The 11,363-nt window shown below is 50.6% G+C and overlaps 2 protein-coding genes and 1 pseudogene across 5 annotated transcripts in view; 1 reads left to right on the top strand and 2 right to left on the bottom strand.

The window, feature by feature from the left end:
- PSKH1 (protein serine kinase H1) overlaps positions 1 to 11,363 on the bottom strand; it is a 287,836-nt gene that overhangs the window by 63,949 nt on the left and 212,524 nt on the right. The window lies entirely within an intron of this gene.
- Positions 4,075 to 4,405, bottom strand: LOC102419951 (annotated as a pseudogene).
- On the top strand, positions 5,274 to 11,328 carry CENPT (centromere protein T). Of its 4 annotated transcripts, none has more exons than XM_023763127.1 (13): positions 5,274 to 5,436; positions 6,418 to 6,508; positions 6,628 to 6,715; positions 6,825 to 6,921; positions 7,050 to 7,186; positions 7,297 to 7,345; positions 7,529 to 7,677; positions 8,332 to 8,514; positions 9,184 to 9,501; positions 9,981 to 10,071; positions 10,651 to 10,827; positions 10,912 to 11,016; positions 11,098 to 11,328. In XM_023763127.1, exons 1-13 carry the CDS (start codon positions 5,324 to 5,326, stop codon positions 11,219 to 11,221), a joined length of 1,722 nt encoding a protein of 573 aa, XP_023618895.1. In that variant the 5' UTR covers positions 5,274 to 5,323; the 3' UTR covers positions 11,222 to 11,328. The 4 variants fall into 4 exon arrangements, with proteins under 4 accessions (XP_023618895.1, XP_014320442.1, XP_014320445.1 ...); XM_014464956.2 differs by having other exon boundaries at positions 10,615 to 10,827; XM_014464959.2 differs by having other exon boundaries at positions 9,184 to 9,510.

Here is an 11,363-nt window from a genome sequence, read left to right as displayed (position 1 = left end):
AACTCGGCGGCTGCGGCTTGGAGCGCCGCCCACAGGAGAGGTCGGGTTACTGCGGACCAGGATTTGGGTAAGGTGGTGCTGCTTGCCGAAGGCGAAGGCGGCGACGTTCCTGCAGGAGTAGGTTAGCGGGACCTGGGTCGAGACACCCCTTGAGACCTTAGGGTCCTTTTTCTCTTCGTTGGGGCTCTCCCCCGACCCAGCCGCTGCTTGCGTTGACTCACTTATTGACCGAAACAGTGACCAGTAGGTGTCTTTTGTGTGCCAGTCACAGTGCCGGGATTTGGGAACCTGGCAAGAACCAGACAGGCTGGGGTTGAGGGCCCGACTTTTGGATAACAGAAGTGAATGCACCCGAATGAATGTCTAATCACAGAAATAAACCATCCACAGGAATTAACTGGACAGAGAAAAAAATGGGAAGTGGAGGCCCAGGAATTAAAAAACGAGGAAAAGTTTGGGTGGGAAGGAGTAGCTAGTTCTTGCCCCGGGAACTAGTCCGTAAGGCAGGAAAGAGCTAGGCTTTCTCTCTCTCTCTCTCTCTCTCTCTCTCTCTCTCTCTCTCTCTCTGTATTGATTTCAGAGAGGAAGGGAGAGGGAGACATCAACAATGAGAGAGAATCATTGATTGGCTGCCTCGCGCATGCCCTCCCCCCTCCCCCACTGGGGACTGACTGAGCCCACCACCTTGGCATGTGCCGTTGACCAGAACCGAACCTGGGACCCTGCAGTCTGCAGGCCAACGCTCTATCCACTGAGCAAAACCAGCTACAGCTAGGCTCCGCTTTTAAAGCGCTTGGAAGGTGGTGGCTGGAGTAGCAGAAGCCGCTTAAAGATACCAAATTGGGCCATATAAAGATTTGGGATTTTATTCTGCAAGCGACTGAGAACTGTTGAAGGGTGTTAAAGAAAAGGATGGATAGGATTTGCATTGTAACAAGAAACTTCCCTCCTCCCTCGACTTCTATGGGGAAATATTCTAAAGGGCAAGAGAAGCTGTAGAAAACCAGGAAGGAGGCCAGGCAGTCGCCCAGGGGAATTACCTGCAAGCTAGTTCTCCTTTGCTGAGTTCCCCCTTTGTCCTATTTCTTGCTTCTTCACCTTTATCCTGACTCTTCCTCCTCTTTTTTTTCTCTCCCTGATTACAGACCACCGGTATGAAATTGAAGCCTAGTATATATTATTTGTAATCATTTGCTATAAAAACAAAATAGATTGGGCACTTAGAAGCTTGCCAAAGAAAACAATAACATCCCAAGTTAACGTTATTACTACTGCTGTTATCATTATTATTATTTTGTTGTTCTTTATCATAAAAGGGACCCTCACTTAAAATGTAGGAAAATACAGGACAATGTGGGGAGAAAGGGTTTCACAGACCCATTACAGGAGACTGTCCCATCCCTCCTGGCCTATGCAGCTGATGGCCACAGTTTGAATCCTTCAAATTCAGAAATACATTCTCTGGAATGTGTAGCCCATAGTGAAAGATGTACATTCATCTGGGTGAATCATTTATACAATGGTAACAAATGGTCACACTCTGTTACGATTAAATGTTTATGTAATATGTGCAGTAGAGATAAAATTCAACAAAAGCTCATTATATATGTCATATATTTTCATTGTCATACAGTTATTGATAGGTTTCTACTTCTATCTGTCTCAATACCTACCTTGCTCAAAAACTATTAGTGAGAGGACAAATTAATATAATTTCCTTTTGCACAGAACATTGAATATTATGCTCAATAGAACTTTACCTTCTAGCCCTAGCTGATTTGGCTCAGTGGCTAGCGCGGCGCCTGAGAACTGAAGGGTCCCAGGCTCAATTCTAGTCAAGGGCATGTATCTAGGTTGCAGGCTCGATCCCCAGCAGTGAGTTTCTCCCCCTCCCTTCCACTCTCTCTAAAAATCAATGGAAAAATATCCTTAGGTGAGGATTAACAAAACAAAAAAGCCTCTACCTTCTAGTCAATAAAATCACTTCTAATCTACACTTAATCCTGTATACTTTCAAAACATATCTGAATGCACGGCTTTCTCCCCTCCCTACTGTCCTTTATCTTGTCACCTCACCCTTTATCTTTTCACTTCTGGAGAAAGGCAAGATCCTGACACGTGTCTCCCTATTTTCAATCGTGCCTCCCCTGCATTGTTCTTCATGTTCTGCCAAAGAAAATATGATTATGTAATTCCTCTGCTTAAATCCCTCCAGTGGCCGACTGCATTTAGAATAATGTCCAGACTCCTTTCAGAGCCTGTGAGACCTCACATGGTCCAGCCTTTGCCAATCTCTGACTCCTTCCCTCACTTCATGAGCCCAGTGTTTTTTTAAACAAGTAGTAAATATAAAGTTGGATCTGTTAACGTAAAAAAAAACATTCAAACCAGTAAAGAATTTTTGTGCGTTTATTTGAGCCAAACTGTGGACAATTGCCGGGAAGCAATATCTCAACGGATTGGGATAGTGCTCCAGAGAATGGCGGTTTCTCATCTATTTTTATACATTGCAATCAAAGGAAGGGATGTAGGTGAGTCACATGAAATCCATTGATGATAGATTAGAGAGGCAGAAGAAAGCAAAGTCGGGGGTGGGGGGTGGGGGGAGGTGGAAACCCTGGGATTGGATAAAAAGTAAAATGATAGACACATATTTAGGTGGGTGCAGGAACAATTAACATAACAATGAAGGAATTTGATTTGTGGTATCTGTCCTGACCCCAGGCACATTAGGTTGTGCCCCAAGGCGTCTGGAAAAAGGGAAGTTACAAGTTACCCAGACATTTCAAAGATATGTTATTATAGATGCAAAAAGACAGCCCTGGCCAGTTTCGCTCAGTGGATAGAGCGTCAGCCTGTGGACCGAAAGGTCCCAGGTTCAATTCTGATCAAGGCCACATGCCCAGATTGCGGGCTCGATTCTCAGTGATGGGTGTGCAGGAGGCAGCCGATCAGTGATTCTCTCATCATTGATGTTTCTATCTCTCTCTTCCTCTCCCTCTCTGAAATCAATAAAAATATATTTTTTAAAAAAGACAGATAAGCTCAATTAAGGTAAAGGTTGACCTTGTCAGTGAAGATAGGGGCCTAGGATGTAACTACCCACCATAACTGCTTTTAATTAAAGTTTAATTTCAGACCATCCTTTGTGATTACTTTAGGTCTCTGAGTTTGCAAGACCACTATGCAGGCCTTCCCTGAGCTTATCAGGTTAGCATGTGGCCCCTTTCGTCTACAGATCAATTATGTAAATACATAGAATAGTACCGTACAAAAGTAAGTCATGTCTCAAACTGTTTTGAAAAGAGTTTTGTGGCCTGGCTGGCCTGGCTCGGGGGTTGAGCGTCGACCTATGAACCAGGAGATTATAGTTCGATTCCTGGTCCCTGGGTTGTGGGCTCTAACCCCAATGTGGGGCATGCAGGAGGCAGCCGATCAATGATTCTCTTCATTGAGGTTTCTATCTCTCTCTTCCTCTCTCTTTCTCTCAAATAAAAATATATTTTTTTAAAAAGAAAAGAGTTTTGTGTTTTTCCATATTATCCAGTTCAAGGCTTTTTTAAAAAATCTATTTTTATTGATTTCAGAGAGGAAGAGAGAGACAGAAACATCAACGATGAATCATTGATTGGCTGCCTCCTGCACGCCCCCTACTGGGGATCAAGTCCACAACATGGGCATGTGCCCTTGATCGGAATAGAACTCAGGACCTTCAGTCCACAGGCCTATGCTGTATCCACTGAGTCAAACCAGCCAGGGCTCTTTGCTTTATTTATTTTTTAAAATACATTTTTATTGATTTCAGAGAGGAAGGGAGGGGGATAGAGAGATAGAAACATCAATGATGAGAGAGAATCATTGAATGGCTGCCTCCTGCACGCCCCTTACTGGGGGATCGAGCCTGCAACTCAGGCATGTGCCCTTGGCCAGAATCGAACCCGGGACCCTTCAGTCCACAGCCGATGCTCTGTTCACTTAGCCAAACCGGCTAGGGCTCTGTGCTTTATTTTATTTTATTCTTTGACGTGAACATATCAAGATTTTATTGTCATATAATAAAACAAAATACGAAGCTTAGAATTGGAGCACTTGACCCTTTCTCTTCTTACTCTTCTTATCTCCTCCCAGTTCAAAATGCTTGCATCTCTTAATAGCCAGTATTCTCTTAGATCTGCATTTAGGCTCAACACACTCAAGCCTCGGCACAATCTTCTTTGTAGTTTTAGCCTTTTTTCGGAAAATGGGTTTAGTCTGCCCACCAATAGCCACTTTGCTTCCTGTCATAACGCTGCTTTCCCTGCACATACAGAGGATCCTTGCCCTTCTTGTACTGTGTTATTTTGTGGGGTTGATGCTTGCCACACTTCTGACAGAAAGTTTGGCGGGTTTTCGGAACGTTCACCATGTTTGTGAGAGCGCTATCAGCAGGGAAAAGCTCTTTGCTTTATTTTTTAACACAAGCACAAATATGCCCATGCCTGTCCAAGTAACTGATACTATACACCTGATCTAGGAGCAAAAAAACAGCATGGGAGACTCAGAACTCAAGTTCTATATCAGTTCCCATGAAAAGTCAAGAAAGGGGAGTGGGCTGTCAATCAGTGGAAAATATGATAATAGAATCTCCAGCATTGACAGAACTATTGAGAGCTGGAGTTCATCTCAAAATTGCACATGTTTGGAGATCAAAGCTTCTCTGATGGGTCACAAACAGCCCACTAGCCTGGGAGCCTACAAACTGGCCTCTTTTGATAGTGAGCCTACAGACAGAGTGGTCTTTACAAATGCAAATCTCATATAGAATAAGACTATGTAGATAGTCTTATTCTATATGAGATATATAGATTTGGTCATATAGATTCTGACCAAATCTCATATAGAATAAGACTATTTTTTCCTCCCCCAAGTGTCTCTCCTCACCTTCCGAGAGGGAGAAGGGGTTATGAGAGAGATTCTAATAATAAGTGACCACCATTTATTGATGGCCTGATTTAATACGTGTCAAATCCCGAGTTAAACTTTATCTCACTGAATCATTTCAAGCCCGTGGTAAGGTGGGTATCCTGCTCAGCTTACAGATGAGGAAACCAGGCTTCGACTGTTTGCACACACGTGTCCAGGATCACTCCTCGGTAAAACTGCCTCCAAATTCAGAACCTGCAGGCACCTTTGCACACGCCCCTCGCCCCTGGACGGTGAGGCTAGAACTACAATTCCCGTGGAGCTGTGCGGCAGTCTCGCGAGAGTAGGCTCAAAAGCGGCGGCGGGAAGGTGGCTGCCTCGGCTACGGCAGCGGTTGGGAGCCGGGCGGACTGCCGGGAGGATGGCGGACAGCGACATCTCCGACAATGAGCCTACGACGCGAACGCTGCTGCGGCGCGTGCTGGATACCGAGGCCCCGCGCACTCCGCGGCGACGCCAGAGCACTCGGGCCGGGTATGTGAGGCGCTGCCGCAGGACCTGGCGGGCGGGGTGTCGGTGTCGTCCGGCGCTGACAGTCTGCAGAAGGAAACTGAGCCTCAGAGAGTTGCGGAGCCCAAGGCTCGGAGAACCGGTTCCACTCCCTTATCTGGGCTTGGGTCCGCTGTGTGCGCCGCACCCGTCGGGCCTCCAGGCCGCCGAGAGTTGAGCGGTGCCCGCGTTGGGGGCGGTCCGCCCCTGGGAGTGCAGAATGGGCGCTCGGAAGCCGGCTTCCTGCCCCGTTCTCCAGGCCACTCCCTCCCCAACCCGCCGCGAGTGTGTCCGGGCGTCTGCCCTACACTGCTTCCCGGGGGGTCCCGGGCGGAGGGGAGGCAGGGACGGGGAAGGGTGCTTTGCTAGGGAACCGGGATTTGGCCTGACTTGGTGGGTGTCAGCGGGTAGCGGCTGTGACGAGCTGACCTCACGGTGCAGAGGGTGCAGTTCCTTTATGGGCAATGGGAAGCCATTCGGGTGTTAGACCTACGTCCTTGAGGTGCGAGCTGTGCCCTTGGGAACATTTATGTGGCTCTGGCATCAGAGGGATTGGACTGGAGAGAGGAGGGCCAGAGTGATGCACGCGGAGGTTGCTGTCAGTCCCCAGCAAGTTTAAACATAAGTATCTTTTTCTTAGGTTGTTATTTTCATGGCTGGAATGGATCCTCTTCCAATGAGTCCTCTGGTCTGTGTGGCTAACCCCTCCTGCCAGAGTCACGACTGTGAAGCCTTTCTCAGCCCCTGTCTCTGAACTGGGTCATATTCTCCCCCTTCCCATACCCCGTGGGCTCCCTTTCGCCCACAACCCTGGTGGCATAGAGCTTGGAACGGGCTTAGAGGCTTCGGGATCCCTGGCCCCGAGAGAAAAAGTCTGCAGGCTCAGATCCCTGATGAAGGCATGTCTCTGCATCGCCTAGTTCCCCTTTAACTACATAATTCTCAGAGCCGCTGGTCTTTATACAGGGTCCAGAGAACCCCGCTGGGAACACCTTTCTCTATGAGGTTGAGGAGCCAAACAAAGACAACTGCCGGGCGGCAGCCCCACAGAGCCAGGGTGAGTGCCCAAACCACTGACCACTGTAGGGCTGTGCTGCCTTCGGGGGCCCCTGAGGTCCAGCTCTGCCCTTGAGCCCACCTGGAGGGAATCCCAAGGCAACCTGCTTTTGCCGAAAGTCTATTGGCAGATTGGCCCACATTCAAACCAGGGGACAGCTGAAGGAACAGACACCCCGGACTCTGCTTGAGAATATCCTGTTAACCGGTAAGTGGGCGCTGGCCTGCTGGGCAGAGTTAGGCACCGGTCCCACGGTATCCCCTTATTCAGGAGAGCTTGCCCTCCCAGCCCCACCCTCTTCTTGTTATTTCTACAGCTCCAGAATCTTCCATGGTCATGCCAGAGTCAGTGGTGAAGCCAGTGCCAGCACCGCAGGTGGTCCAGTTCTCCAGGCGGGAAAGCAGTCCTGGCAGGTGCACCGTGAATTCCCCACCTTGGGGCTAGGCTGTTAGGCAGCTCTGATGAGGAAGCCTTCTTGGGGGGGTCCTCAAAGCCATATGTGGGCCTCCTGGCCTGTCTGAGATTAGTTCCGTTCTTGTAGTCTGGAACTGCAACTTCCTGAGCTCAACGCCTCCACAACCTTGGCTCCAGGTCGGTTGACTTCTGGCAGGAGGAAGAAGAGGCTGAGATTGTCAGAGTTTCAGCAAGGAGTGGACCAGGGGCTGCCTCTCTCCCAAGGTGAGGCCCTGGACAACACCTATGGCCACCCTCTCCTATTTTCTGTAGAGGCTTAGGAGGCCTGAGGGAGGGCTAGCCTGAGCCTGTAACTTACAGTTTCTTCTTTTTAGGTCCTGTTACAGAGCCTCCTGGAAATACTGGTGCCTCCTCCCTCAGCAGGTGCAGTTGCCCTCCTGGGGGTTGGGGGGAAAGGTGCGGACTAGATTCTGACCATACTGCTCACTGCCAATTAACAGCATGGTAGCTGTGTTCTAGAAGATGACACCAGGGCAGATAGAGAAGTGAGAGGTGGGGAACTAGGCCTTAGTAGCTGACTTTCCTTTGTGACTCCTCTCCCACCAGCTCCCTCAACCTGACCTTTGCCACGCCTCTCCTGCCACAATCAGTGCAGAGGCCTGGTTTGGCCCGCAGACCTCCTACACGCCGAGCTGTCGATGTGGGTATATTTTTGCAGGATCTTCAAGATACTTCTGTGGCCACGGCTCTTCCAGGTAAGGTTGCAATTTCCCTCTTGCAGCCTGTGGGGAAAGCTTTCCCCCAGGACAGATAGAAGGTGCTGCTGAGTCCAGGGTTGCTCCCGTCTTTATTGGATCAAGGGCAGTGAACAAGCCTGGCCAATAGGCCTACTAGTGTAAGGAGTTTCCGCTTTCTTTCCATAAGGTTCTCTTGTCTTGGTGGGACCTAGTCTTAGTTCCTCAGGGTCTTCCCGGTCCCCATGTCCTTGAGGAGCTACAAGGCTGAGGGTAGGAAAGGGGTGGCTAGAGTTTGTTGGGAGGTTGAAAGGGGCCAAGTTTCAGGATCAGCTGGCCATTCAAGCTGACCTGGGAACCTGACTCCAGAAGACAGGGTCAGTAGGGTAAGAGGAGGGCTCCAGGCAGAGGGAGCAGAGTAAGAAGTAGAGAGTGGAGGCATGGATGAGCAGTTTGGGTGCAAGCAGGGGAGCTGGGAGTGCCAGGCTAAGGAGCAGGAAGGTAAGCAAGGAGAGCTGTATTAGGGAGATAAGGCTTAGACTGCTATGTAGTCTTCTTTCTCCGAAGGCTACTTGGGGTAGACTTATGGGGCCCCCTTATGACCAGGCTGTGGTGACTGGGTAGCAGCAGGTGGGACTGGAATACATTGAGTGCCATCTGGTCCTTGATCTCCAGGTGACAGAACCCCTGTTGCTACCCTGCCAACGGACACCGTTTTGGAGGACACCCAGCCTTTCTCCCAGCCTTTGATTGGCCGTTCCCCCAGTGTGCACCACTCCCTCCCCTACCCCTCTCTCTCTGCTGAGAGGACTGTCAGTCGCAGGACACGGAGCAGTGGGCCTGGGCTGCAGAACAACAGTGAGTATGTGGGACAGGTGGCCTGGAGGCAAGCCAAGCTCGGGCAAGCGATGGCACTGGTGGTTTCCCTTCCTCAGGTCCATATGTGTGCCCGTCAGAGTCCTATGGCTGTTGATCTCTCCTCCATCCAAAGGTAGAGTCAGTGTTAGGCCAGGAGACTCCAAACCAGTACCTTTGGCCTTCTCTCCTTGAGGGCTAGGCTGGGTTTTTGTGCGGGGCCAGCACAGCCAAGGGTTCGGTGAGCCTGAGGGGGGGTGGCGAAGGATTTAGAAAAGACAGACAAAGAGAATAAGCTGGGTCTAGGTGGATCTCCTGTGCCAGAGGGCAAACTGAGCCTTTATTTTATAGCCAGAGGTAAACAAGGTAGTGGTCACTACAGTTACAATGTTCTTGTGAGTTTCACTTGTTTTGGCAGCACCTGCTGCACCTCCCACAGCTCATTAGCTTCCCAGATGAGATCTAGGGAGGTCCATCATAAGGTCAAGCCTAATATGCTAAGAGGGCTGTGCCCTCTAAGCTGGGACTTGTTTGTGGCTTTGCCAACAGGTCAGTCCGCAGCTTAACCCTGTAACCGCTCCCTACAGGTTTGACTATTCCATCTTTACCCTTTTCAGAGCTACAGCCTTGACCTACTGTTTCTCTAGTCTGTAATCTCTCCCCTTGATTCAGGTCCTGGGAAACCAGCCCAGTTTCTGGCTGGAAAGGCAGAGGAGGTTGATGCCCTTGCTATGGGCTTCCCGAACACCAGCAGTAGTACCTCTGGAGAAGACGGACTAGAGCCCTTATTGGGTGGAGTTGGTGAGGAGGTAGAGGAAAGAATGGAAGAAAGCATGAGCTTGAGTGAAGTGAAGGAAGCAGCAGGAGCACAAGCATCTGCCAGAGCAGAAGAGCCTGAGGCACACACAGAAGTGGCAGAAGCAGAAGGATCCTGGGGGGCTATTGAGGAAAAGGAGCCAGAAGGATCTTCAGGGGATAAGGACACTGAAGGTAGGACAGGTAAGGGGCCAGTGCAGGGATCAGGGGGTGAGTGGGGTAACAGTTGTGTTGAGCCCCTGGCCTTGGAGGAAAGCCTTATCTAGGTTATTTCTTTTTTTTAAAATACATTTTTATTGATTTCAAAGAGGAAGGGAAAGGGAGAGGGGGGACAGAAACATCAATGAGTCACTGATGGGCTGCCTCCTGCACGCTGTCTCACACTGGGGATCAAGCCCACAACCCAGGCATATGCCCTGACTGGGAATCAAACCATGACCTCCTGGTTCATAGGTTGATGCTCAACCACTGAGCCATGCACGACCGGGCTAAGTTCTCTTTCTTGGCCCAGGGAGACTCTGGGGTGCCCCTTGCTTGGTTGGCTGGAGCTAGATGGGGCCCTCAGTGAACAGGACAAGGAGGCTGTAGGCCTTCAGGGTTGTGTGAGACAGTTAGGCCTGAGCCCCCCTTGTAACTCTGCCCTTTTTCTGCAGCAAGGCCAGAGTTGGCCTCCAGCACCCCGGAGTTTCCTCGGGCCAGGCAACTGGAGTTCCTTGAGCCAGCCCCACCGACTAGCACTGCAGTGTAAGATTCCATGACCTTGTTCCACATGGGCCTCTTGGGAAGGGGCAGGCACTGTGGTTGGCATTGGGCACCACAGGGTTATCCCTCTTCCTACAGGTATGCAGATGATTAACCAGCAGAGCACCCTTAGGTGGGCTGGGTGGTACTCACGGAGAGCACATCTGTCCTGGTGCCTGCTTCTAGGGGCTGAGAGGAGCCTGGGTAGGGGGAAGTGGCCAGGTCAGTATATAGTCAGAAACGGTTTCCTGGAGGAGGATTAGCAGAATCAGACAGGCAGCAATGTGCTGAGAAGAGGGAATGTCCATGCCAAGGCCTAAGGGTCATGGGCCTGAGCAAGTACCAGTTTGTATGATGAGGCTAAATAGGGACATTGGGTCCAGACGGTGGAGGATCAGGGCCCCAAGGAAAGACCAGGCCTCTACGTGGCCTCTTGTCCCCATTCCCCCCCACCCCCCAGCAGATGGTTGGAGTTGTTGGTCCAAGCTGGCCAAGGAGCACAGGGCCCAGTCTTAGCAGGAGCCAGCAAGATTTATCTTTGATTAGGGGTCTCTTCAGGCAGCAGTTCATTCCTGCCCCCAGCTTATCTTCAGAGCCTCTGGAGCCTCTATCAGCCAGGCTTCCTACCCGGGTCCAAACTGCTGGCCCCAGACGCCGACAAGACCCTTATAAGATGGGACTGAGTCACTATGCTAAGCTCTTTAGCTTCTATGCTAAAATGCCCATGGAGAAGAAGGCTCTTGAGATGGTGGAGAAATGGTGAGTCCTGGACTCTTTGGCGGGGAGAGGAGCCCCTCACATTATGAACAGTCTGTTCAGTCTGCTGTACCCCAACCTTGGCAGCCTGGACAAGTATTTCCAACGTCTTTGCGATGACCTGGATGTATTTGCTGCTCACGCTGGCCGCAAGACTGTGAGGCTAGAGGACCTGGAGCTGCTGATGCGACGGTAAGTGGGCGGATGCAGGGAGGTTCTGTGTGTGGAAATGCTGACACTGATTCTGTCTGTCTCCATCCTCTTCTGCTGCAGGCAGGGCCTGGTCACTGACCGAGTCTCCCTGCATGTGCTTGTGGAGCAGCACCTGCCCCTGGAGTACCGGCAGCTCCTCATCCCTTGTGCATTCAGTGGCAATACCGTCTTCCCTGCCCAGTAGTGGTCAGACTTCAACACCTGCCCTGCCCCCACCAGGGGCCCCTTGGCCCCACATACTCTTCCAGGTCTCCTCACCATGCCTCACCATCAATAAAGTGTCATGCCCTGGCCGGTTTTCTCAGTAGAGTGTCGACCCGTGGAGG

The sequence above is a fragment of the Myotis lucifugus genome, unplaced genomic scaffold, assembly GCF_000147115.1.
Source record: "Myotis lucifugus unplaced genomic scaffold, Myoluc2.0 scaffold_274, whole genome shotgun sequence".
NCBI classification, from domain to species: Eukaryota; Metazoa; Chordata; class Mammalia; order Chiroptera; family Vespertilionidae; genus Myotis; species Myotis lucifugus.
This window is presented reverse-complemented; position numbering and strand designations above follow the sequence as displayed.